The sequence below is a fragment of the Oncorhynchus mykiss genome, chromosome 26 (genome assembly GCF_057628025.1).
Source record: "Oncorhynchus mykiss isolate SJ-2025 chromosome 26, ASM5762802v1, whole genome shotgun sequence".
NCBI classification, from domain to species: domain Eukaryota; kingdom Metazoa; phylum Chordata; class Actinopteri; order Salmoniformes; family Salmonidae; genus Oncorhynchus; species Oncorhynchus mykiss.
The window spans coordinates 18729426-18753421 of NC_143047.1; the positions used below are offsets into that span (position 1 = coordinate 18729426).

The following is a 23996-nucleotide window of genomic DNA, read 5'->3' on the forward strand; positions in this document are numbered from 1 at the left end:
AGACAAATCCCCGTCCCAGTCTCAGGTCTTTTGCAGACTCCATCAGGTTTTCTTCCAGAATGGTCCTGTATTTGGCTCCATCCATCTTGCCATCAATTTTAACCATCTTCCCTGTCCCTGCTGAAGAAAAGGAGGCCCAAACCATGATGCTGCGACCACCATGTTTGACAGTGGGGATGGTGTGTTCAGCTGTGTTGCTTTTACGCCAAACATAACATTTTGCATTGTTGCCAAAAAGTTCAATTTTGGTTTCATCTGACCAGAGCACCTTCTTCCACATGTTTGGTGTGTCTCCCAGGTGGCTTGTGGCAAACTTTAAACGACACTTTTTATGGATCTCTTTAAGAAATGGCTTTCTTCTTGCCACTCTTCCATAAAGGCCAGATTTGTGCAATATACGACTGATTGTTGTCCTATGGACAGAGTCTCCCACCTCAGCTGTAGATCTCTGTTGATCCAGAGTGATCATGGGCCTCTTGGCTGCATCTCTGATCAGTCTTCTCCTTGTATGAGCTGAAAGTTTAGAGGGACGGCCAGGTCTTGGTAGATTTGCAGTGGTCTGATACTCCTTCCATTTCAATATTATCGCTTGCACAGTGCTCCTTGGGATGTTTAAATCTTGGGAAATCTTTTTGTATCCAAATCCGTCTTTAAACTTCTTCACAACAGTATCTCGGACCTGCCTGGTGTGTTCCTTGTTCTTCATGATGCTCTCTGCGCTTTTAACGGACCTCTGAGACTATCACAGTGCAGGTGCATTTATACGGAGACTTGATTACACACAGGTGGATTGTATTTATGATCATTAGTCATTTAGATCAACATTGGATCATTCAGAGATCCTCACTGAACTTCTGGAGAGAGTTTGCTGCACTGAAAGTAAAGGGGCTGAATAATTTTGCACGCCCAATTTTTCAGTTTTTGATTTGTTAAAAAAGTTTGAAATATCCAATAAATGTCGTTCCACTTCATGATTGTGTCCCACTTGTTGTTGATTCTTCACAAAAAAATACAGTTTTATATCTTTATGTTTGAAGCCTGCAATGTGGCAAAAGGTCACAAAGTATATATATATATATATACACACACACACACACACACACACACACTATTCCAACTATCATTCTGGCATCCATACAAGTGCCCTGTGCACCCGCCATGCACACCAAAGTCTTACAAATGGCATTCTGTGATTGTTCTTCATTAGGCCTACAAGTCTTGTAACCTGAATTGATGTGTCCACTCTGTCCGTGCGCGTCTCGGTCTTGGCCACTCATCTCTGCCTTGGAAAATGTCAGTGCTATCGTCGAACCAAACGGCACTATTCCACACCTCTTCAAGTCAATACGCAAATCTTTCACATGACTATTGACAAATAGTGTAATAGCCTACAGTTTTCTTGGAATCTGTTTGAATTATTATGACAGGCTCATGTTTTACCGGGACGGTGTACCCTTCCTATTTATTTGGCCAGGACTCCGTACTGGACCACTCTGGCTTACTTTCACCCCTGACTAAATCGGATTTTAGTCTAGATTTTTTGCACTGTTCTGCTCTCCCAGTCCCGCCATCGCGTTTCATTGGCTATGCTCACACAGTCATTGCTCACTTATCTACATGTGCAGAATGCAGCTGAACAGCATTTCCTTCAGCTCTGAAAAGATAGACTGTATAGTTGTCAGCACAGGGAGGACACTGTCTGTCTGGGGGTTGTAGCTTAACACATTTCTCAGTCTGAAAACATGCTCGCTTCAATCCACCACAGGACTGCATACTGTGCAACACCCCAGGAAATAGATTGGTTGCCCAGCAAAGCATGTCGTCACATCATTGCTTTTAGGGATAAACAAAGACAAAATCTTAGAGTACTCATCAGCTAGCTGTTAAAAGGCCATCCAGCGCTGGTCAGAGAGAAACAGATGAAGAGATTTGAGAGAGAAGGAGAGAGAGAGAGAAGGATAAATGAGAGAGAAAAGAAATTGAAATAGACAGAAAGGCTGGTGGAAGTGACCTGCATGTTGACTGGCCTGAGAGAGGAGAGAAGCCTGTGGGGTATAGGCCAGCTAGGCAGTAGTGGGAGCTCTTAATGCCCAGTGTGTGTGGCTGTGGAAGATGACCCCCTCCTCCCTGTGTGCATTTAGACAGCCTCCAAAAGCCTTTCTGTCTGGGAGGAACTGGGCACGCCACAAGGCCACTCACCAGGCCCAACTACTCACATACAGGCCACTGTCAGAGCAAGGAGCCATTAGCCAGCCAGCACAGCCCCCATCACATCAACCCCCACCCCCCCACTGATTCAGAAACACACACTGAAACAAGGGCTTGATTGTGTCCAGCCTGGCATGAGTATTGCCCCAAATCCACCATCTCATCCACCCTTCCTCTAATTCCTCTCCCCTCATCTCTCTCTGCCCATCCAGTCCTTTCTCTATCCTCCCCTCCATCTTCATCTCTTAATCTGGGGCGGCAGGTAGCCTAGTGGACTAGTAACCGAAAGGTTGTAAGATCGAATCCACAAGCTGACAAGGTAAAAACAATTGTCGTTCTGCCCCTGAACCTGAACAAAGCAGTTCGCCCACTGTTCCTAGGCCATCATTGAAAATAAGAATTTGTTCTTAACTGACTTGCCTAGTTAAATAAAGATAAAATTCAATAAAACATTTTTTAAAAAATCTCAGCCCCACCTCACCTCTCTGCCTTCATCTCAAAGCCTCTTCTCTCTCACTCCCCCTAAATCTCTCTCTCTCCTTCTCTCTCACTCCCCCTACATCTCTCTCTTTCTCCCTCTTCTCTCTCACTCCCCCTAAATCTCTATTTTTCTTTCTCTCTCACTCCCCCTACATCTCTCTTTATTTCTCCCTCTCTCACTCTCCCTTCATCTCTCTCTATTTCTCCCGCTCTCTTCTTCAGCCTTCCCTCCCCTCTCTCTCGGTCTTCATCTCCAGCCAATCATGTCGCCATAGGAACCTCTGATGTCTAACTCTCCTAAACTGCTCCCGTAGTAACAGGGCCACTCCAGCTCAGTGATCCGCACCACAGTGATAGGTAGGTAGGTAGTGAGGAGAGAGAGCTCCTTGACATGGATCTACTACTAATTGGATTTTCATTTTTCAGTTGCCTTTTTTCTCCACGGCTCATTGTGTGCCTGGATGGAGGCATTCACATAGCTTGTTGTGTGCCTGGATGGAGGCATTCACAGAGCTCATTGTGTGCCTGGATGGAGGCATTCACAGAGCTCGTTGTGTGCCTGGATGGAAGCATTCACAGAGCTCGTTAGGGCCCAGTAAGGGGCTGGGACACAATGACCATTAATTTAGAAATTAGAGGCACAGCGAGAGGAGCAGAGCTGTCAGGGAGGGACAGAGAGAGGGGCTGAGGACACTAACTTCATTTTTTTTAAACCTTTATTAAACTAGGCAAGACATTCTTATTTACAATGATGTTCTAGGAACAGTAGGTTAACTGCCTTGTTCAGGGGCAGAATGACAGATCTTTACCTTGTCAGCTCGGGGATTCGATCTAGCAACCTTTCGGTTACTAGTCCAACGCTCTAACCACTAGGCTACCTGCCGCCCCATATAGTTGTACTGAGTCCCATGTGCAAGCACACAGAAACACAGACACAATCAATAACCCATGCACCCTCCTAGCCAGTTGTTTAATCAAAGCCAGACACTGCTTGTCCTCTGTCGTCGCAGTAGAGCCAATCACAGAGGTCACATGTGGTCCACAGCAGGACTCTGATTGGATGACAGACCAGGTAGTGGGCACTCTGTAACTCTGCCCTCTCAGCACACTGTACACTCTGAATCCCAGCCCAGAGGAACCAACCAGGACAACCCCTCATTGTGTTTCCTGACAGACACCTTGCATAATCGATCAGAGAAAACAAACACAAAGCTTTGGCACACAGATTGTCCTACATAACAACTCTGACAGGTAAACACACTTACTTTTGAAGCCTGCCGATGCCACCTCTGATAGTCTGCCAGTGTGTCGAAGTTAACAAAGTATGTCTGGGCCTGAGGTCCGGCTGAGCTGAACATCAGACAGTGCTGTCTCCTCTTCACCTCCTCCACCTGAACGTACAGAACAGAGATGTTGAGGAGGACAGACACAGCCACTGATGTTCCAAAGAAACTATTATAAGGCATTATGGTGCCTACTGGCTCCATCCATATAAGGCAGAGACACTTAAGTGTGCCTGAATGTGCATGTCTATGGCTGCATTTACACAGGCAGTCCAATTCTGATATTTTTTAAACTAATTGGTTGTTTGACCAATCAAATCAGCTCTTTGGCCAATAATTGGGAAAAATATCATAATTGAGCTGCCTGTGTAAACACAGCATGTATGCATTTGCTCCCTTCTCATTGTGCTGTACAGTGCATCCCCTCTGTCCATCTGTCAGTCCCAGCTGTGTTGTTGTATCTGTGATCTGCTGTTGTCTCTGTCTCTCTTTGACCCCTGGGGAATGTGTGGGCTTGGAAATAAATCTCTCCAACCCCTGACCTCTAACCCTTCACCTTTCCCCCCACCAGGGGCAGGATGTGCATCTTCCCCGTCAGGCTATCTTTGACGGAGGCCACAATCAGACAGGTTCCACACAGGAGGACCTGGCGCTCTGCCCACTTGTGCAGCTGGGTCTTTCCCTTCCTGACACTGAACACGCCCGTCAACAGGGTTCGCTCCTGCTGGTCCGCGTTCACTGGACACTCTGGGGAGGAGAGGGGTTAGTTAAAGAACATGGTCACATACACTGCATTGAGAAAGTAATAAGACCCTTTGACTCTTCCCACATTTTGTTCTAAAATGGATTAAATGAATTGTCTTCCTCATCAATCTACACACAACATCCCCATAATGACAAAGCATAAACAGGTTAAGACATTTTTTCTAATTTATTCAAAACAAAACAAATACCTTATTTACATAAGTATTCAGACCCTTTGCTATGAGACTCGTAATTGGGCTCAGGTGCATCCTTTTTCCATTGATCATCTTTGAGATGTTTCTACAACTGTATTGGAGTCCATCTGTGGTAAATTCAATTGATTGGACATGATTTGGAAAGGCACACACCTGTCTATATAAAGGTCCCACAGTTAACAGTGCATGTAAGAGCAAAAACCAAGCCGTGAGGTCGAAGGAATTGTCCGTAGAGCTCCGAGACAGGATTGTGTCGAGGGGGAAGGGTACCAAAACATTTGTGCTGCATTGAACGTCCCCAAGAACACAGCGGCCTCCATCATTCTTAAATGGAAGAAGTTTGGAACCACCAAGACTCTTCCTAGAGCTGGCTGCCTGGCCAAACTGAGGCACCAGGGGAGAAGGGCTTTGGTCAGGGAGGTGACCAAGAACTTGATGGTCACTCTGACAGAGCTCCAGAGTTCCTCTGTGGAGATGGGAGAACTGTCAAGAAGGACAACCATCTCTGCAGCACTCCACCAATCAGGCCTTTATGGTAGATTTACTGAGGACTGGCTTCCGTCTGGCCAAAGGCACATGACAGCCCACTTGGAGTTTGCCAAAAGGCACCTAAATGACTCTGACCATGAGAAACAAAAGTATCTTGTCTGATGAAACCAAGATTGAACTCTTTGGCCTGAATGCCAAGCACCATGTCTGAAGGAAACCTAGCACCATCCCTACGGTGAAGCATGGTGGTAGCAGCATCGTGGTAGCAGCATCGTGCTGTGCGGAGGTTTTTCAGCAGCAGGGACTGGGAGACTAGTCAAGGTTGAGGGAAAGATGAACAGAGCAAAATACAGAGATCCTTGATGAAAACCTGCACCAGAGCGCTCAGGACCTCAAACTGGGGAGGGGGGGGGGGGGGGGGGGGGCGAAGGTTCACCTTCCAAAAGGACAACGTCCCTAAGCACACAGCCAAGAAATGTCTGGAGTGGCTTCTGGACAAGTCTCTGAATGTCTGTGAGTGGCCCAGCCAGAACCCGGACTTGAACCCAATCGAACATCTGACGCTCCCAATACAACCCGACAGTGCTTGAGAGGATCTGCAGAGAAGAATGGGAGAATCTCCCCAAATACAGGTGTGCCAAGCTTGTAGCGTCATACCCAAGAAGACTCAAGGCTGTAATCACTGCCAAAGGTGCTTCAACAAAGTACTGAGTCAAGGGTCTGAATACTTATGTAAATGTGGTATTTCAGTTTTTATTTTAATACATTTGCAAAAATGTCTAAAAACCTGTTATTGCTTTGTCATTGTGGGGCATTGTGTGTAGATTGATGAGGGGGGAAAGAACAATTAAATCAACTTTACAATAAGGCTGTAACGTAACAAAATGTGGAAAAAGTCAAGGGGTCTGAATACTTTCCGAATACACTACCACACACACATACTGTACGTACACAGAGCACATACAGTGGGGCAAAAAAGTATTTAGTCAGCCACCAATTGTGCAAGTTCTCCCACTTAAAAAAGATGAGAGGCCTGTAATTTTCATCATAGGTACACTTCAACTATGACAGACAAAATGAGAAGAAAAAAATCCAGAAAATCACATTGTAGGATTTTTAATGAATTTATTTGCAAATTATGGTGGAAAATAAGTATTTGGTCACCTACAAACAAGCAAGATTTCTGGATCTCACAGACTTTAAGAGGCAAACAGTCACACTCCAAACTCTACTATGGCCAAGACCAAAGAGCTGTCAAAGGACACCAGAAACAAAATTGTAGACCTGCACCAGGCTGGGAAGACTGAATCTGCAATAGATAAGCAGCTTGGTTTGAAGAAATCAATTGTGGGAGCAATTATTAGGAAATGAGAGAGACATACAAGACCACTGATAATCTCCCTCGATCTGGGGCTCCACGCAAGATCTCACCCCGTGGGGTCAAAATGATCACAAGAATCCCAGAACCACACGGGGGGACCTAGTGAATTACCTGCAGAGAGCTGGGAGCAAAGTAACAAAACCTACCATCAGTAACACACTACGCCGCCAGGGAATCAAATCCTGCAGTGTCAGACGTGTCCCCCTGCTTAAGCCAGTACATGTCCAGGCCCGTCTGAAGTTTGCTAGAGAGCATTTGGATGATCCAGAAGAAGATTGGGAGAATGTCATATGGTCAGATGAAACCAAAATATAACTTTTTGGTAAAAACTCAACTCGTCGTGTTTGGAGGACAAAGAATGCTGAGTTGCCTCCAAAGAACACCATAACTACTGTGAAGCATGGGGGTGGAAACATCATGCTTTGGGGCTGTTTTTCTGCAAAGGGACCAGGACGACTGATCCGTGTAAAGCAAAGAATGAATGAGGCCATGTATCGTGAGATTTTGAGTGAAAACCTCCTTCCATCAGCAAGGGCATTGAAGATGAAACGTGGCTGGGTCTTTCAGCATGACAATGATCCCAAACACACCGCCCGGGCAACAAAGGAGTGGCTTCGTAAGAAGCATTTCAAGATCCTGGAGTGGCCTAGCCAGTCTCAAGATCTCAACCCCATAGAAAATCTTTGGAGGGAGTTGAAAGTCCGTGTTGCCCAGCAACAGCCCCAAAACATCACTGCTCTAGAGGAGATCTGCATGGAGGAATGGGCCAAAATACCAGCAACAGTGTGTGAAAACCTTGTGAAGACTTACAGAAAACGTGTGACCTCTGCCATTGCCAACAAAGGGTATATAACAAAGTATTGAGATAAACTTTTGTTATTGACCAAATACTTATTTTCCACCAAAATTTGCAATAAATTCATTAAAAATCCTACAATGTGATTTTCTGGATTTTTTTTCCTTCTCATTTTGTCTGTCATAGTTGAAGTGTACCTATGATGAAAATTACAGGCCTCTCTCATCTTTCTAAGTGGGAGAACTTGCACAATTGGTGGCTGACTAAATACTTTTTTGCCCCACTGTACATCCCACCCACTCCCTGTAGAAACATTACGTTAATTAATACCATATGTTCTCAAAAGGGGTAGTGTGATCAAGAGACAAAGACAAGGAGAGGGCTAGACGCTGCCAGAACATGAAGTCACACTGATATCAACAGGTCACGATGATGTCACCTATGCATTAGTCAATGAATAGGACATCTCTTCCTGGAAGTGTTCTTATGTCAGCAGATCAGACCAGCCTATAGTCTCATTATCATCCACATAGACCTTAGCTGATACCTCTAGCGCATGCTTAACATTTGATATGACACACTGTAATAACGTATCAAAACCCATTTATTCGCTGGATGGAATCTAAAGATAGTTTGAAGGCTTTATAATCTTTTGCTTCATCCATGGTAGAGATTAAAGGTGTGAGTGTCACTCCCTCTAACGTCTGATCAGAGATCACTGGGCTCTGCATGTCTAGGCTGCTGACAAGGTTGATCAAAACACCAGGTGATACAGGTGAGCATTCATTGGCTCAACTCAAGGTGTCCCTAGAGTTTGATCAGTCTTCCCTTTTCATTAACACACACACACACACACACACGACTTCTCAGAGATGCTCTAACCCTGATGCATCAGTCAGGTTGATGAATGAGTCAGGCTTTTGTCACATTAAACCCTTGTTCAATCAAATTATGTAGCAGGGAGGTGAGGCTAGTGTTGCAGCCTGAGTATTCTGCTTCTGAAGGACACAAACAGCAGGCCTCCCCAGCAGGCCTCAAGTACACTCAGGTTAAAGTCTGGTCAAATAAGCTCAAAGGGCACACAGCTTTTTTTTTCAATTTCCTTTTAAATAACAAGATCTGCGTTTTCCTTAATACCACCTCCCAGAGGCAGGCAGACATGTCCTCGCTCTCTCTGCCCTTTTCTTTCTTCTCTTTCACGTCAGTGGCAGCCAGGGATCAAAATGAAGTCAGGCTGATTGATTTTGTGCTGTCTGGAAAACCCATAATGAACAAGACAATGGCCTCTGACAGCAAACTGGGCCGCTGGCGCTGGCTGGGGATCAATAGTGGTTTCTGATCCCCGGGCTTCCCCTCTGTAAAGAGAAAAGAGGACCAGCTCCAGCACAAAGGCACTCGGGGGCAAGGGCAGCCAGCCTTAGAAGGAGAGGGAGAGGGGAAGAGCAATCGAGAGGGAAAGAGGGATAAAGAGAGAGGGGGAGAGCTGCATCATTGCCCTGTCTTCTATGTGTCGGTCTCAGTGAGGTAGAAGGAGGCTGACCTGTCAAAGGCAGACTTGTAGCCCTGTAGGGGCTCCACATACAGCCAGGAAGACACGGGCAGACAGGACGCTCTCTCCCACTGGCCCCACAGCAAATCCACTACAAACAGCCACATTCCTCCCTCATCCACACACTCATCCCATTCTATCCCCAATGAACTGCTGCTTACCAGCCAACCCAAAATCTCTTCCTCTCATCTCACCATCCAACTGAATTAAACACCTAATAATCACCTCCCTGTTCTTTCCACCTCAATGTGAAATGATCCAAGAACACAGCACACCAATAAGGCACGTCAATACAATCTCAGACTACTGGCTCAGAGTCCCACTGAGCATTCTCACCTCCACCATCACACAAACACAGGAAAAACACTGCCTCATTATTATAAATAGTGTTGATTCTGGTGCAGTGGGTTGTGAGAGAGGGAATGGTTGATAGTGTTTGTAGTTAGCGCACAGTGATGAACCAAGCTGGAACAACCCCCAGAAACACTACAGATGTAATCCCTCTCTCAACAATGGAGCCAGAGGGCTAGACTGAAAACACCGCTTCTAACTAGAGTTAGCGTTTTCTACAGCAATAAGAGGAAAGTGAATGTCACTCAATATTTGGGCGTTTGATTGCATTTCGAGAGACGGCAGCAGAATGTAGCTCAAGGACAAATCAGTGCTATTTTAAACGAAGCATAGCCCTAAAAACCCCTTCAAATCAATTCTACTTCGAGATCTTCTGACTATCACGCAGGATGTCAACAAGCATTTCTAAATTGGACATCCCCCTGGACTCGACTCCAAATCTGAGAAGCGGGCCTCTGCACACAGCAGCATTACGCTGAAATAATTGAACGCACAGAGACACTGAGCTGTGCTCTGCTCTCCCTGCTCTGGCCATGGAAAAATGTCACCCCCATTAACTGTAACATGGTTGTGTGTAAATACCCACAGGTCTATACTGTTGTATTTCTACAGGGTGTTGGCAGGTACGTACTTTCATTATCATCTCATTCTATCAGAATGACGGGGAATACAAGATCATTCTAAAGCAATAAGGCCTGAGGGGGGTGGCGTATGGCCAGTATACCACAGCTTAGGGCTGTTTTTAAGCGCCACGCAACACTGAGTGCCTGGATACAGCCCTTAGCAGTGGTACAGTATATTGGCCATATATCACAAACCCACAAAGTGCCTTATTGCTATTATACACTGGTTACCAGTAAAAATACATGTTTTGTCATACCCTTGGTATAGAATGAGATGATAATGAAAGTACGTACCTGCCAACACCCTGTAGCAATGCAACAGGGGTGGCAGGGTAGCCTAGTGGTTAGAGCGTTGGACTAGTAACCGGAAGGTTGCAAGTTTAAACCCCCGAGCTGACAAGGGTCAAATCTGTCGTTCTGCCCCTGAACAGGCAGTTAACCCACTGTTCCTAGGCCGTCATTGAAAATAAGAATTTGTTCTTAACTGACTTGCCTAGTTAAATAAAGCTAAAAAAAAAAAAAATCAATAAACGAAAGACAACCCCACTAATGTTTGCAGTGTGCCCCGGATCGGGAGAACACTGACACTTCAACTTCCTCTCCTAACACAACAATAACACTTTCTGACAATCACTCTCTCATTCAATCACAATGAAAACAAGTCTTAGCCATTCACGACAAACTGCTGCACCCAAAACAAACGCGCATGCTTTCCCACCATGTCAGAGTTGCCAGGGAAACGATGAGTAACTTGGAATCAAAGTCTGCTCCAGCCTAGTACATCTGCACCATCTACACTCCCCTGCATATGTATTTGGATAGTGAAGCTATAACTTTTAATTTGGCTCTATACTCCAGCATTTTGGATTTGAGATCACATTTTTCATATGAGGCAACAGTACAGAATGTTACCTTTAATTTGAGGGTATTTTCATACAGATCTGTTTTACTGTTTAGAAATGAAAGCAATCATGTGTCTAGTCCCCTCATTTGAAGGTGTCATAAGAATTTGGAAAAATGTACTTGTGTTTATTAAAGTAGTCAAAAGCTTAGTATTTGGTCCCATATTCCTAGCACGCAATGACTACATCATGCTAGATACGATACAATCTTGTTGGATGCATTTTCAGATTGTTTTGATTGCGTTTCAGATTATGTTGTTCCCAATAGAAATGAATGGTAAATAATGTTGTGTCATTTTGGAGTCTCTTAATGCAAATAAGAATATAATATGTTTCTATACACTTCCACATTAATGTGGATGCTACCATGATTATGGATAATCATGAATGAATTGTGGAATAATGACGAGTGAGAAAGTTAAAGGCACAAAGATCATACCCCCAAGACATGCTAAACTCTCATCATTACCATTGACAGGGGAGGTTAGCATTTTTGAGGGGTATGAGCCAAATTAAAAGTTTAGATTCAGTATAGAAACAAATTAAAAGTTTAGATTCAGTATAGATGCAAATTAAAAGTTTTAGTTTCACTGTCCAAATAAATATGTAGGGGAGTGTTTAATTACCCTTCACCCCTGAGCAGGAGTCAGCCAATCCCACAGCAGTGATTTATGATATGGACCAATCTCATTGGTCATAAAATGTGTACAGATCTGGCAGAGTGGCAGATGTTGTTTAACTCTGTTCTCTCTCTGAGGCTAGACTCCAGCAGCAGTTCCAATAGCATCAGGGTGGGAGTCCTCGGCAGCAGGGGTAGAGAGAGGACATGCCTAATCACTAAACATAGTCCCACTTCCGCTGTTCAGACACTGCCAAGCCACAGGGACAGAGTGACAAGTGACAGATCGCAGTGTATGTCCTAGGTGAACCCCCCTCACACCCCTGCCCTCTGTCCCTCAGCTGTAATGTCCCTGTCTCCTGTTGACGGTAGTCTTGGCGACAGTGGTCAAGTCTTACTTCAACAGTCACCAGATGGGCAGGGGAGTGAGGCAGGTCAAACTGTGTCCCCTATGGTTTTGAAACTACCATACAGAGACACAGAGTGAGCGAGAGAGTTAAAGGAGGTGGCAATGGGCCAAACGCATTCTATAGACCCAACACTTGCACATCAACTTTCCCTATGGAGTATCCGAACCTGAGAATCCCCCAAACCAGACCATGTTTCAACTGTCAGCCAGACATGACTCCAGACAGCCCCGTCCGTCCATCCAGACTGAACAACTGCCTTGATGTTCTGTCTCCAATAGGGAGTTCTAGAAGAATATTGCATAGATTAGGTTAGCTTGCAGTGGGGTGCCAGTGGAGGCAGAAACACAAGCTTACTGCAGCCCAGGATCAGAACAGCAGGCCATTTTTGGCAATAACATCAAATCAGAGCCGTGCAGGCCCCCTCTGTGACCTATTCTTACTGTGAGAAATGCAATTCATAAAGTCCTTAAGCTTGCTTCCATACTAGGGAAATCAAATGAAATGAAAAGTGCTTCAGCAGAATAATGCAGACAAGTCAGACAGAACTATGGGACAGGGGCAGTGCTTACTGGAAACTGAACAATGGGAAGGTGGAAAATCCAGCTAGCATCTTTCCGATATGCACATCTTCCCCATCCCTCTATGGTTCAGCAATAGGATGAGGGATTTCCCAATAAAGATTGCAATGAAATAGACCAATCTAAACTGGCAGGATCCCCTTGAACTCCGAGGCACCCAGCTCTTTAAGCCAGATATTGCGTGACTCAAGGCTGAGGTGCCAGTGTCTGACACTGGAAAATCTCTAGCAGTTGATTGCTGACTCACATCTAGGATCTGCATATAATATTGAGAAGGTAGAGAGATGCAGAGATGCTGCTCAGTGGGGTGTAATGTCTCTCATGAGTAGGAGCACTCTTCCTCTCATCCTGGTCATGCCATCCCTCTCTTACCCCCCCCCCTCCTCTCCCTCCCTCTGTTATTCAGTTCATCAGTTAGCGAGACCAGGAAGTAGCGTACTGTAATCGCGCTCCTTCTGCTCCTCCAGGCACTGACCATTACAGATGGGTGAGTCAGTAATAGGGGACCAGAAGACCCCTGTGTGAGCAGCAGCCCAGTGACCTCTATGGCCTGGCTGCTGGACCCCCTACGGTTTGCTGTGGTCCCTGTCAGCGCAGCATAGGGCCTCCACGCTGTTTACTTAGTTTTCATTGGTATTTTTTTTATAAGATCCTGGCAGATCAATAACTCATTAGTTGACAAACTTGGTCAGCCCTCATATGATTAACTCCCCTCTGCTAAGACACTAAGGCTCCCAGGCTGGATGTGAGCTCCTGAGCTCCGCAGCAGAACCAGGTCCGGACCGGTCGAGGTGAAGCCAGACCCAGTGGACCAGCGCCAGGACTCACATGCCCCCTCAGAGGTGCAGCTGTACGCCGCCCCCCCCCAGGTCTCTGGAGCGCTGTTTTCATAGAGAGTGCTTTATTAAGTCAGCATTTATTCATGTTTACTCCCCCCTCCATGTTTGTTTTCATCTCATTGGAGTGCCACAGCAGGCTGTTGTGAGTGGGCAACAGGACTGGGGGGGGGGGTTCGGAGATTAGTTTCCTGTACAAATAGAGCCGTGTGTATTTTAATAACTCACACAATGTTCCCTTATCAACACCTCTCCGACATAGAAAGAGAGAAGGAAGTCATAAACCTGTGCTTAGCAAAAAGCCTTCAACACCCCTGCAGTGTGAATACCAACACATTTTAGAAAGGTGTGCACAGCAAAGCCCAGTGAATGCAGGATTCATGGTCACACTTTAATAGCAACACTTTATTACGTATAAAGCTTGACTATTTAAGGGCGATAGAGGTGCTTTGTCATGTGTCAACTGATCACCCTTATTCCACCCTTTATATAGAATGACATATGCTTATAACTGATTTGTGAAGCCTTTATGCAGGCCTTAGAAAGGGTTTAAAAAGACTTAATTAAGCGTGAACATATTGACAAACCCTTCCTATGACAGCTGTACTGTTTACAGCTGCGGCAGAGATCCCCTCATCAGCTTAATCAGGAGGTTAGGTTACCCCTGACAACGGCTGCCAGGCACCTGAGAAAGACATGTACAGCACAGGGTTGTTATGGAGTTCTCCAACTAACACAGCCCATCTATTTCATCAGCACTGTGTGGGTGGAGAGCTCTTTAACAACCCCTTAGATGTGTGGGTGGAAAGACTTGTTACCCCATGACTGTATGGGTTGAGAGTAAAGACATTTTACTGTAGTTCTGTATGAGTCCTCATCTGATCCAATCCAGCCACCCTGCTAGCCTAGTTAGGATGCCAGGGTGCCAGTGTCTCCTGTATTTTCCCACAAGCAGCTAATAAAAGGTGCAGGATCTCCCTCCCAGGGCTTGGCCAACCTCCGGGCCACAGGCCTGCTCTGCTCAATAACACCACGGCACAGCACAGCCAGCTCTCACAGGACTGGGCCGAGCAGGGGAAAGACCAGCGCTGTTCTGTTCCCACTGTAGCCTACACACCGTGACTGAGAATGAGGCCTGCAACGTGCTGGAGAGCTGACAGCCAGAGAGCTACAGCACTGAGAATATCAACCAGACAGACAAGAGGGGCATGCTTTATTCTCAATACAAAAAGGCACATACACTTTAACTATAGTTTTAGTGTATTATAGTACATAGTGACAGTACATGCACTGAAACAGCCTGAGTATGTTCAGAAATAAAGGTTAAATAAAAAGGATTTCTGGGAGGTATTGTGAATGGGACGGCAGGTAGCCTAGTGGTTAGAGAGTTTGGATATTGGCCCAACAGTTGCTATATTGAATCCCCAAGCTGAAAAGGTACAAATCTGTCGTTCTGCCTCTGAACAAAGCAGTTAACCCACTGTTCCTAGGCCGTCATTGTAAATAAGAATTTGTTCTTAACTGACTTGCCTAGTTATATAAAAGGTTAAATAAAAAAAAATGCCTGAGCATGTCCAGTCAGTGGATGGGAAGAGAGGGGCTCCTTCACCGTGTGTGACAGTGTGAGAAGGCTATGCTGGCCAGAGATGGTGGCCACGCTTTCTTCCCCTCTCGCTCCGTCATTCTCACCACAGCATGGGCGTGGCCACAGCCACATCAGACATAGTGACACTGACTCAGCAACACAGCGCTGCACAGTGCTAGGCCCAGCCAGTCTCAGCACCAGCCTGGTTATTAATAGGAGAGGCATTACAGAACATCAGGTCCTCGCTCCTCTTCCCCTTACAGCAAAGCCTATCAGGACTGATAAGAGGATAATTAGACCTGCCACTACCACACAGGATCACAAAGAGGGAGGAGTGTGAGACTCGAGGTGTGTGAGAGAGAAAGAGTGACTGAATGATATGGACACATCACACCATTGTAAATACATCTCCCAGTGTGTTAAAATGAACCTGCCACATCCATCCTGTATCTGGTGCCATACATCACAGTGACTCAGGGATAGTTAGTTACTGTTGGGGCTGTGACAGAATAGTGACGCTGCCAGCCAGGCCCGCAGGTTGACGTTTATTGTCATGAGTCTTGTCCTGAGCGAGTTCAAACTGAGCGATTTCCGCTTTGCAGCTGGCCTAAGTCAAAATTGGCTATATTGTAAACATTCAGGAAACAAAGATGTGCTCTTTGGTCTTCATGTATGGTTTGGTTTAGGCATTAAGGTAAGCAGTGTGGTTACAGTTTGGTTTATAATCAGATTTTATGACTTTGTGGCTGTGCCAGCTAGTGACCACTGCAGAATTGCCTAAAGAACAAGATCCATTACAAAAACGCTGACCTGCGCCAGGCCCAGGGAAGAAGGATTGTCAGTCTGGGCCCTGATGTATGGCTGTTTGGGGTGCGTCCTGGCCTCAGAGTAATGAAGGTTACCCATGCCCAGGGTTGCGTCTGACACAAATCCCTCACAGGCCTGAACCAGCAGCGGTCACTTAACCCCTTCCCAGAAGAGAAGGCGGCCACTCATGGGCCCTCATTTTGAGGATGTGGGATTGAACCGTTGTAGTAGCAACCCAAACCACAATACAACCTGGTTCAAACAATGGAAACATTATTAAAACAGACATCACCTCAGCACCAAAACTACAAATGTAGTTTGAGGACTTAGCAAGGTAACTTTGGTCAACTCGAGTAACTTGTAATAACCAGTACCACAAACATTGCTCACCTTTTAGCCAGGTGAATTTCTATGGCAACAAATCCTTCAGATCTAACCTGCACCAGGCAGGCTAACTATGAGTTAACTACATTGATCTTGAGTGTCTGAGCCGCGAGTTGAGGACCAATGACAGCAGATTCCCGCCCTCTCGCAAAGATTGCATCATCATCCAGTTAATTTGAGGAAGACAAACTGATTAAATATTTTATTAAATCAAATGTGTTGTGTGTTCAAAATAGTAATGTTAAAATACCTATCACATTACACATTTAGTAATGACAAATGCATTGGAAACTTCATGCACAGTTAAACTTTTGTATGACCCATTTCAACTATTTTATAATCGGAGGGAAAAGGTGCTTGTGCATTGATAACCACACCAAAATAATAAAATAGAGACTGCACATCTAAAAGTCTAGTTTATATGATAGCCTGCTGAATTTGCAAGATACCTTTTCTTTCATTTTGATTTCGGCACTTGATTACACACAGGTGGATTGTATTTATCATCATTAGTCATTTAGGTCAACATTGGATCATTCAGAGATCCTCACGGAACTTCTGGAGAGAGTTTGCTGCACTGAAAGTAAAGGGGCTGAATAATTTTGCACGCCCAATTTTTCAGTTTTTGATTTGTTAAAAAAGTTTGAAATATCCAATAAATGTCGTTCCACTTCATGATTGTGTCCCACTTGTTGTTGATTCTTCACAAAAAAATACAGTTTTATATCTTTATGTTTGAAGCCTGAAATGTGGCAAAAGGTCGCAAAGTTCAAGGGGGCCGAATACTTTCGCAAGGCACTGTAACTGAAGCTGGCCACCTTTAGAGTAGATCTAGCTTGCTTCGTAGTTTACTCCTCTGGCCCTGATAAACCAGTTTGATTCCTCTTAATGTGCTAGAATAATTGAGACTAGCTGAATACTGAAGCTAGGACAGTGTCTTCACTCAAGTGTAGAGAGGCGCAGACAGAGAAAGCATAATCCTTTAAGTGGAAAACATGAATTCTTCTAAGTACAAAATGCTGCTCCAAAATCTCTGACAGACAGATCTGCCAGCACGATCAGAGGTGTGTCTTGCTGCCGGTATGAAAGCTAAAGTACAACAAGCCAAGGCTGCTTGGCTCCTGCAAACAGACAGACAGTATGCAGACCCAGACACAGAGATACAATATTAACAGATATGCATCATTTTCTTACCTATCAAAGCATGATAATATTAGAAAGAGTACCATTTCCCCCCAACGTGACAAAGACTGTCGTATGCATAAAAAGATTATGCAAAAATAAACCCCAATCCAGGTGAGTGAAGCCTACTTCATGAAGTCAGGGTAGTGCTAACAGCCCTGCAGCCGGGAGAGTAGTGGAAAAATACACACAGCGTCACAAACACTCCGACACACACATACTATAGATCAGAACGACAGGACCCATCCCAGAAGCTGACAGTTTAGACCGCTCCATCAGCTGTAGAGCCAGGTCCATTGACAGGGCTCCAGGCCTAGTTCCAGCAGAGCTGGCTGAGCCCAGCCAGAGCCCAGTGAAGGAGAGTCCATCATGGCCTGCAGATGGCCGTAGACAGGCCCCCTGGGTCACTACTCACCACTGTAGAAGCGGATCATGCAGCTGAGGTCCGAGTTGGCCGCCTCTTTCTGAACCAGCAGAGGGTCCTGGTAGCCTATAGCAGCCAGGTAGTCATACACCATCTGGAGAGGGCGCTCAGAGGGGTCCAGCCTCCTATAGGGACAGAAATAGAAACAATCAGGATATATGCCAATTACAGTCAATACCCTTAACAGGCACACATATTCTCCTCTACACATAAATAATTTGTGTATTGTTGCCTCCACACTTGGAATCCAACCAAAGGGGCATAGTTCAGCAACCATTTCTGGCACGCAAGCACACACACACTCACACGCAAGCAGAGACATTCCAATCCATCCTTCCCTGTGTTATGACAGGTAAGGTCCAGAGGAAAGCTGTCACGCCAATCAGCAGAGCTGGACACAGGTGATTCACTTTCAGACCGGGGAATTGACAAGGCTCCTCTATCAAAACATTTACAGAGTCCAACTCTGTGCCGGATGTCAATCAAGCAGAGAGAGAAACTATCCCCGCACAGGTATCAGGTCCTAAGTTCAAAGTCAGATATGGAGGAAGAACATCATTAATCATATGAAGCACCTGCTAATGACCAACATGCACTCTAATAACAATAGCTCATCTGAATAATGTGTCTGAATGGTATGTTGATGGAACCCCTTTCTTTTACCTCCCTGTGTGAGTCCTCTGCCTTATTGCCCGAATGAAATCATCATCTCATTCCATGGCTAATCCTGTTAAGGGCCTCTCATGCTGCTATCAAACAGGTCTGCTGAGCCTGCAATCTGTGACCCCCAGCCTGTCACTGGCACGCCTTCAACACGGCACGCCTTCAACACAACACCTCTTATCCGCACGTGAACACACCAAGGATATCTGCTACAGAACCACTGAAGACTCCATGCACTCAAAATCTGTGAGGGTATTTTTCACAATGACCCACTGTCTATGGAAGCCCCAGCTTTGCCCAATAAAATTCATAATGTGCTGTAAATCAATAAGCCTCAGATTTTGCAACTCTTTGCGGCATACAGTGTGTGATTGTGTTGCTTATTCTAACGCATTACCATTCTAGAAGAAGTCATCATTGGCTCTCTCCTCCCCACCTCGCTCCATACATTCTAAGAGACCCACCCTAGTCAGTACGCCTGTGATAGCAAACTCCCAGCGCAGGTCCTCTATGTACTGTAGTTTAGGATTACCATGATGCTAAGGCCAGAAGTGACTAGTTTCCAGCCACAGCCCTTGTCACACCAGTGCGATGGTGAGGTGACACAGCGTCTGGTGGCTGCTGTGGCATTTCTCTGCCCATGCCCAAGGCCACACTCCCTCTGCCAGCCCAGCGGGGTCTAACAATCAAGATCATGTCTGCTGATCACACACAGTCATGGCCCCAGCACCTCACACAGGATTTAGACAGATCCTGGCAGGCTCGGAGGGATGACTGTCTGTACAGGACAGCTCTGAGAGCATGTACATTTATTCACAAATCCACTTCCCTCGTGGCCATGAGTACAGTAGGCTCCTAAATCTACAGTCACTTAATCTCTGTCAAAAGACACCAAAACGCTCCTTTCCTTCATTTGGGTGGCTAGATACATTCCCTTAATTTGTTGTGTATATGTCTCTTAAGACATTCTCCAGAACTTTGACGAAGTATAAATATATATTTTAAACCTAGCGCTTTGTGCTAGATGTGTCAAAGTGTAGTTCATACATGCATAATCTATGAGTAGAATGACTGTTTTACATCAATTTGCTATACAAATCCCTAGTTTGAAAGGGGTTTTACTGGAAGCTGTGCAGCCCCATTTCCCCTCACGTATGGCCAGCCCCCTAAAGTACTGACTAAAAAGTATACAAAAGTACAGGAAAATCTCTAACTATGGGCCTTGAAATTGTAATAACAAGAATACAACAAACATTAATAAAATCTGAGGGTACATGAAATTACCCAGTTTTGACATTTCCACCAGGCAGCACAGTTATCCAACAGTCTTCAGGGTGTGGGAGGAGACAACATGGCACTACCGAGATAAATCGAACATTGTATCACCTATATGTGAAATTACCTGGATCAGAGTTCCCTTAAGGGGAGAGAGGAGAAGCCTAGGTGGTTACAGAACCAGACCTGAGAGTTTCAGGCTCAAAGAAAGAAAGAGACATGCCCGTGCTGATCCAGTCTTTTCAGAAAAGCACTTTACCAGCATAGTGCTAAACTGCCAGTGCATATCCAGCTGTATTAATAGAATGTAGAAATGTAATTCAGGTGGTAGAGGGCTCCAGGTGTATTAATAGATTATAGAAATGTAATTCAGGTGGTAGAGGTCTCCAGCTGTATTAATAGATTATAGAAATGTAATTCAGGTGGTAGAGGTCTCCAGGTGTATTAATAGATTATAGAAATGTAATTCAGGTGGTAGAGGTCTCCAGCTGTATTAATAGATTATAGAAATGTAATTCAGGTGGTAGAGGTCTCCAGCTGTATTAATAGATTATAGAAATGTAATTCAGGTGGTAGAGGTCTCCAGCTGTATTAATAGATTATAGAAATGTAATTCAGGTGGTAGAGGTCTCCAGGTGTATTAATAGATTATAGAAATGTAATTCAGGTGGTAGAGGTCTCCAGCTGTATTAATAGATTATAGAAATGTAATTCAGGTGGTAGAGGGCTCCAGCTGTATTAATAGATTATAGAAATGTAATTCAGGTGGTAGAGGTCTCCAGGTGTATTAATAGATTATAGAAATGTAATTCAGGTGGTAGAGGTCTCCAGCTGTATTAATAGATTATAGAAATGTAATTCAGGTGGTAGAGGGCTCCAGCTGTATTAATAGATTATAGAAATGTAATTCAGGTGGTAGAGGTCTCCAGCTGTATTAATAGATTATAGAAATGTAATTCAGGTGGTAGAGGGCTCCAGCTGTATTAATAGATTATAGAAATGTAATTCAGGTGGTAGAGGTCTCCAGCTGTATTAATAGATTATAGAAATGTAATTCAGGTGGTAGAGGTCTCCAGCTGTATTAATAGATTATAGAAATGTAATTCAGGTGGTAGAGGTCTCCAGCTGTATTAATAGATTATAGAAATGTAATTCAGGTGGTAGAGGGCTCCAGCTGTATTAATAGATTATAGAAATGTAATTCAGGTGGTAGAGGGCTCCAGCTGTATTAATAGATTATAGAAATGTAATTCAGGTGGTAGAGGGCTCCAGCTGTATTAATAGATTATAGAAATGTAATTCAGGTGGTAGAGGGCTCCAGCTGTATTAATAGATTATAGAAATGTAATTCAGGTGGTAGAGGTCTCCAGCTGTATTAATAGATTATAGAAATGTAATTCAGGTGGTAGAGGTCTCCAGCTGTATTAATAGATTATAGAAATGTAATTCAGGTGGTAGAGGACTCCAGCTGTATTATTAGATTATAGAAATGTAATTCAGGTGGTAGAGGTCTCCAGGTGTATTAATAGATTATAGAAATGTAATTCAGGTGGTAGAGGACTCCAGCTGTATTAATAGATTATAGAAATGTAATTCAGGTGGTAGAGGGCTCCAGCTGTATTAATAGATTATAGAAATGTAATTCAGGTGGTAGAGGTCTCCAGCTGTATTAATAGATTATAGAAATGTAATTCAGGTGGTAGAGGTCTCCAGCTGTATTAATAGATTATAGACATGTAATTCAGGTGGTAGAGGGCTCCAGCTGGTAAAAATCAATATAATAGGGGGAGGTAAAGCGCATCCTGCAACAAGGTGTGTAATTCACTACAAATCTCAGTCATGTTATGCGTTATTTTTCTTCTGCACAACATGACCCATTTAGTGCATCCTGCAGTGCTCAGCGTTCAACCAAAAATAGTCTTACCGGGAGTAAAATGCATTCCCTTGCCTGACCAAAAAAGCCAAGAGGAGAGCAAGTGGGTGTAACCAGATTATAGCCTGTCTCAGAGGCATCGTCATGACGAGTTATTCTGGAAAAGTGCTGTCATAAACAGCCGTCAAGTCACTGTCTGTCTGAATACCCGTGGTGTTCTAAATATTAGGTGTTTTGGGTATGCGAAATGCCAGGATGTCATTCTCATTTAGTCTTTTCCTCTAGTAGAATTCACTGCGCACTATAGAGGAAGAGAATGGTCTTCGAAATGTCATTGTTTTTGAAAGTAAATATATATTTTTGTCCATTAAAATGACATCAAATTGATCAGAAATACAATAAACATAATTGATAAAAAAGAATAATAAAATACAAACAATTGCAAAAGGGTTTTCTAATGATCAATTAGCTTTTTAAAATGATAAACTTGGATTAGCTAACAACGTACCATTAGAACACAGGAGTGATGGTTGCTGATAATGGGCCTCTGTACGCCTATGTAGATATTCCATTAAAAAAAATTAAAAAATTAAAAATCAGCCGTTTCCTGCTATAATAGTAATTTACAACAATGTACTGTATTTCTGATCAATTTGATGTTATTTTAAATGGATTTAAAAAAAGTGCTTTTCTTTCAAAAACAAGGACATTTCAAAGTGACCCCAAACTTTTGAACGGTAGTGTAGGTCAGTCAAAGTCTAGATCTTTGAGACTGCTCCTGTTCTAGACAGGCAGCAGAGTTCTCATAAGCACTCAAGAAAACAGAATACAAACCTGACCCAATGTGTAAAAATAGAATGGAGGAATTGGCAGTGCCAGAATGAGGTAACAAAGCTACAACAGTATGAAAAGGTTTGAGACTGATCAGGCTTTGAGACTAGGTGAATAAAGCACAAAGATGTGACATTGAACATGAATGGGATTACTTAGATTTGGAATTTAACACACTGTCTAGCAATAAATAGAACCAATGACACTATGAGAATGCCATCTTTCTAACATATTCAAGAGTTGTGAACATAACACCGTGGTACTAGACGTGAGTGTCAGTGGGAGAGGAGAGTTGTGAACATAACACCGTGGTACTAGACGTGAGTGTCAGTGGGAGAGGAGAGTTGTTTAGTACCACAGTGTTATGTTCACAACTCTCCTCTCCCACTGACACTCACGTCTAGTACCACGGTGTTATGTTCACAACTCTCCTCTCCCACTCACGTCTAGTACCACGGTGTTATGTTCACAACTCTCCTCTCCCACTCACGTTTAGTACCACAGTGTTATGTTCACGGAGAGTTATGAACATAGGAGAGTTGTGGTGGTGAGTATTACCTGAGCAGGTCTCCATGGAGCTGCAGGTATAGTCCCTCTACTTCTCTCTGGGCACACAGCTCCTCCACCGTGGTAGTGGTGGAGCATAGCACCAGCCGCAGGTCTGCCTGGAGGGTGGAGGAGGCCTGTGGGCCCGAGGCTGGGGGCTGGGGGTCAACTGTTCCCCCGTACAGACACACACAGCCCCGCTGGGCATCCCCCTTCAGCCAGTCCCGCTCCCGCGATCCAAAGCGGGTCTTCCTGGTAACACAGCCTCTGCTCCCATTCCTCTTCATGTTCCGCTGGAGAAACAGAAACATTAGATGAAAAGACCGCCACCACCGATACGCTGTAAATGTATTGGGCGTGTAAGAGAAGAGTACTTTACATGGTCTTCTACGGTAGTTAATGATAACTCGTCCTTTATTCAGAACAAGGCTGCTGCAAGACATCTCAAGCTGCATCATGTTCCAACACATCCAGAGGACAAATTCAATTGAGGCAATTTGTCAGGTTGGCAAAACTGAAAGTTCAGATTAGATTACCTGCAAACAGCTCATGGGTGTTGGTGACCTTAAAATGGGATCCTTGCTAAATCTGAGAGCCCAACCCAGAATGACATGTGTAGCCTGTGTCAGAATCACTGGCCTTGTTTTCAAATCTGGAGAAGCTCGGAACAAATATTTACACAGGGTAAGAACAGCCAGGACGGTGCTGTGTGAACTGGACCCTGGTTTTTGAGTCTAGTGGCCAGGCATCAGGTCATTAGTTAGACACTGATGAAGTCATCTTCCCACAATGTCGTGCATCCCCACAGCCGCCCGGCACAGGGAGGCAGTTGCTGGCATCCACACTGCACCGCAGCACACACACAGAGTTGCTGGCATCCACACTGCACCGCAGCACACACACAGACAACAGAGGAGACAGCAGGGCCCTAGGTTGCATCTATTCAGCACAACAGCGCCAAA

General features: G+C 44.6%; 1 protein-coding gene across 1 annotated transcript in view; it reads right to left on the reverse strand.

Annotated features, from left to right (window-relative positions):
- Positions 1–23996, reverse strand: part of LOC110506525 (PH domain leucine-rich repeat-containing protein phosphatase 2) — a 54487-nt gene that overhangs the window by 25454 nt on the left and 5037 nt on the right. Inside the window, exons 2-5 of the mRNA XM_036964043.2 lie at positions 23047–23327; positions 17838–17971; positions 4528–4718; positions 3954–4079 (exon numbers count right to left, since the gene is read on the reverse strand). Coding sequence (XP_036819938.2) covers positions 3954–4079; positions 4528–4718; positions 17838–17971; positions 23047–23327 — 732 coding nt within the window. The remainder of the gene's footprint in view (positions 1–3953; positions 4080–4527; positions 4719–17837; positions 17972–23046; positions 23328–23996) is intronic.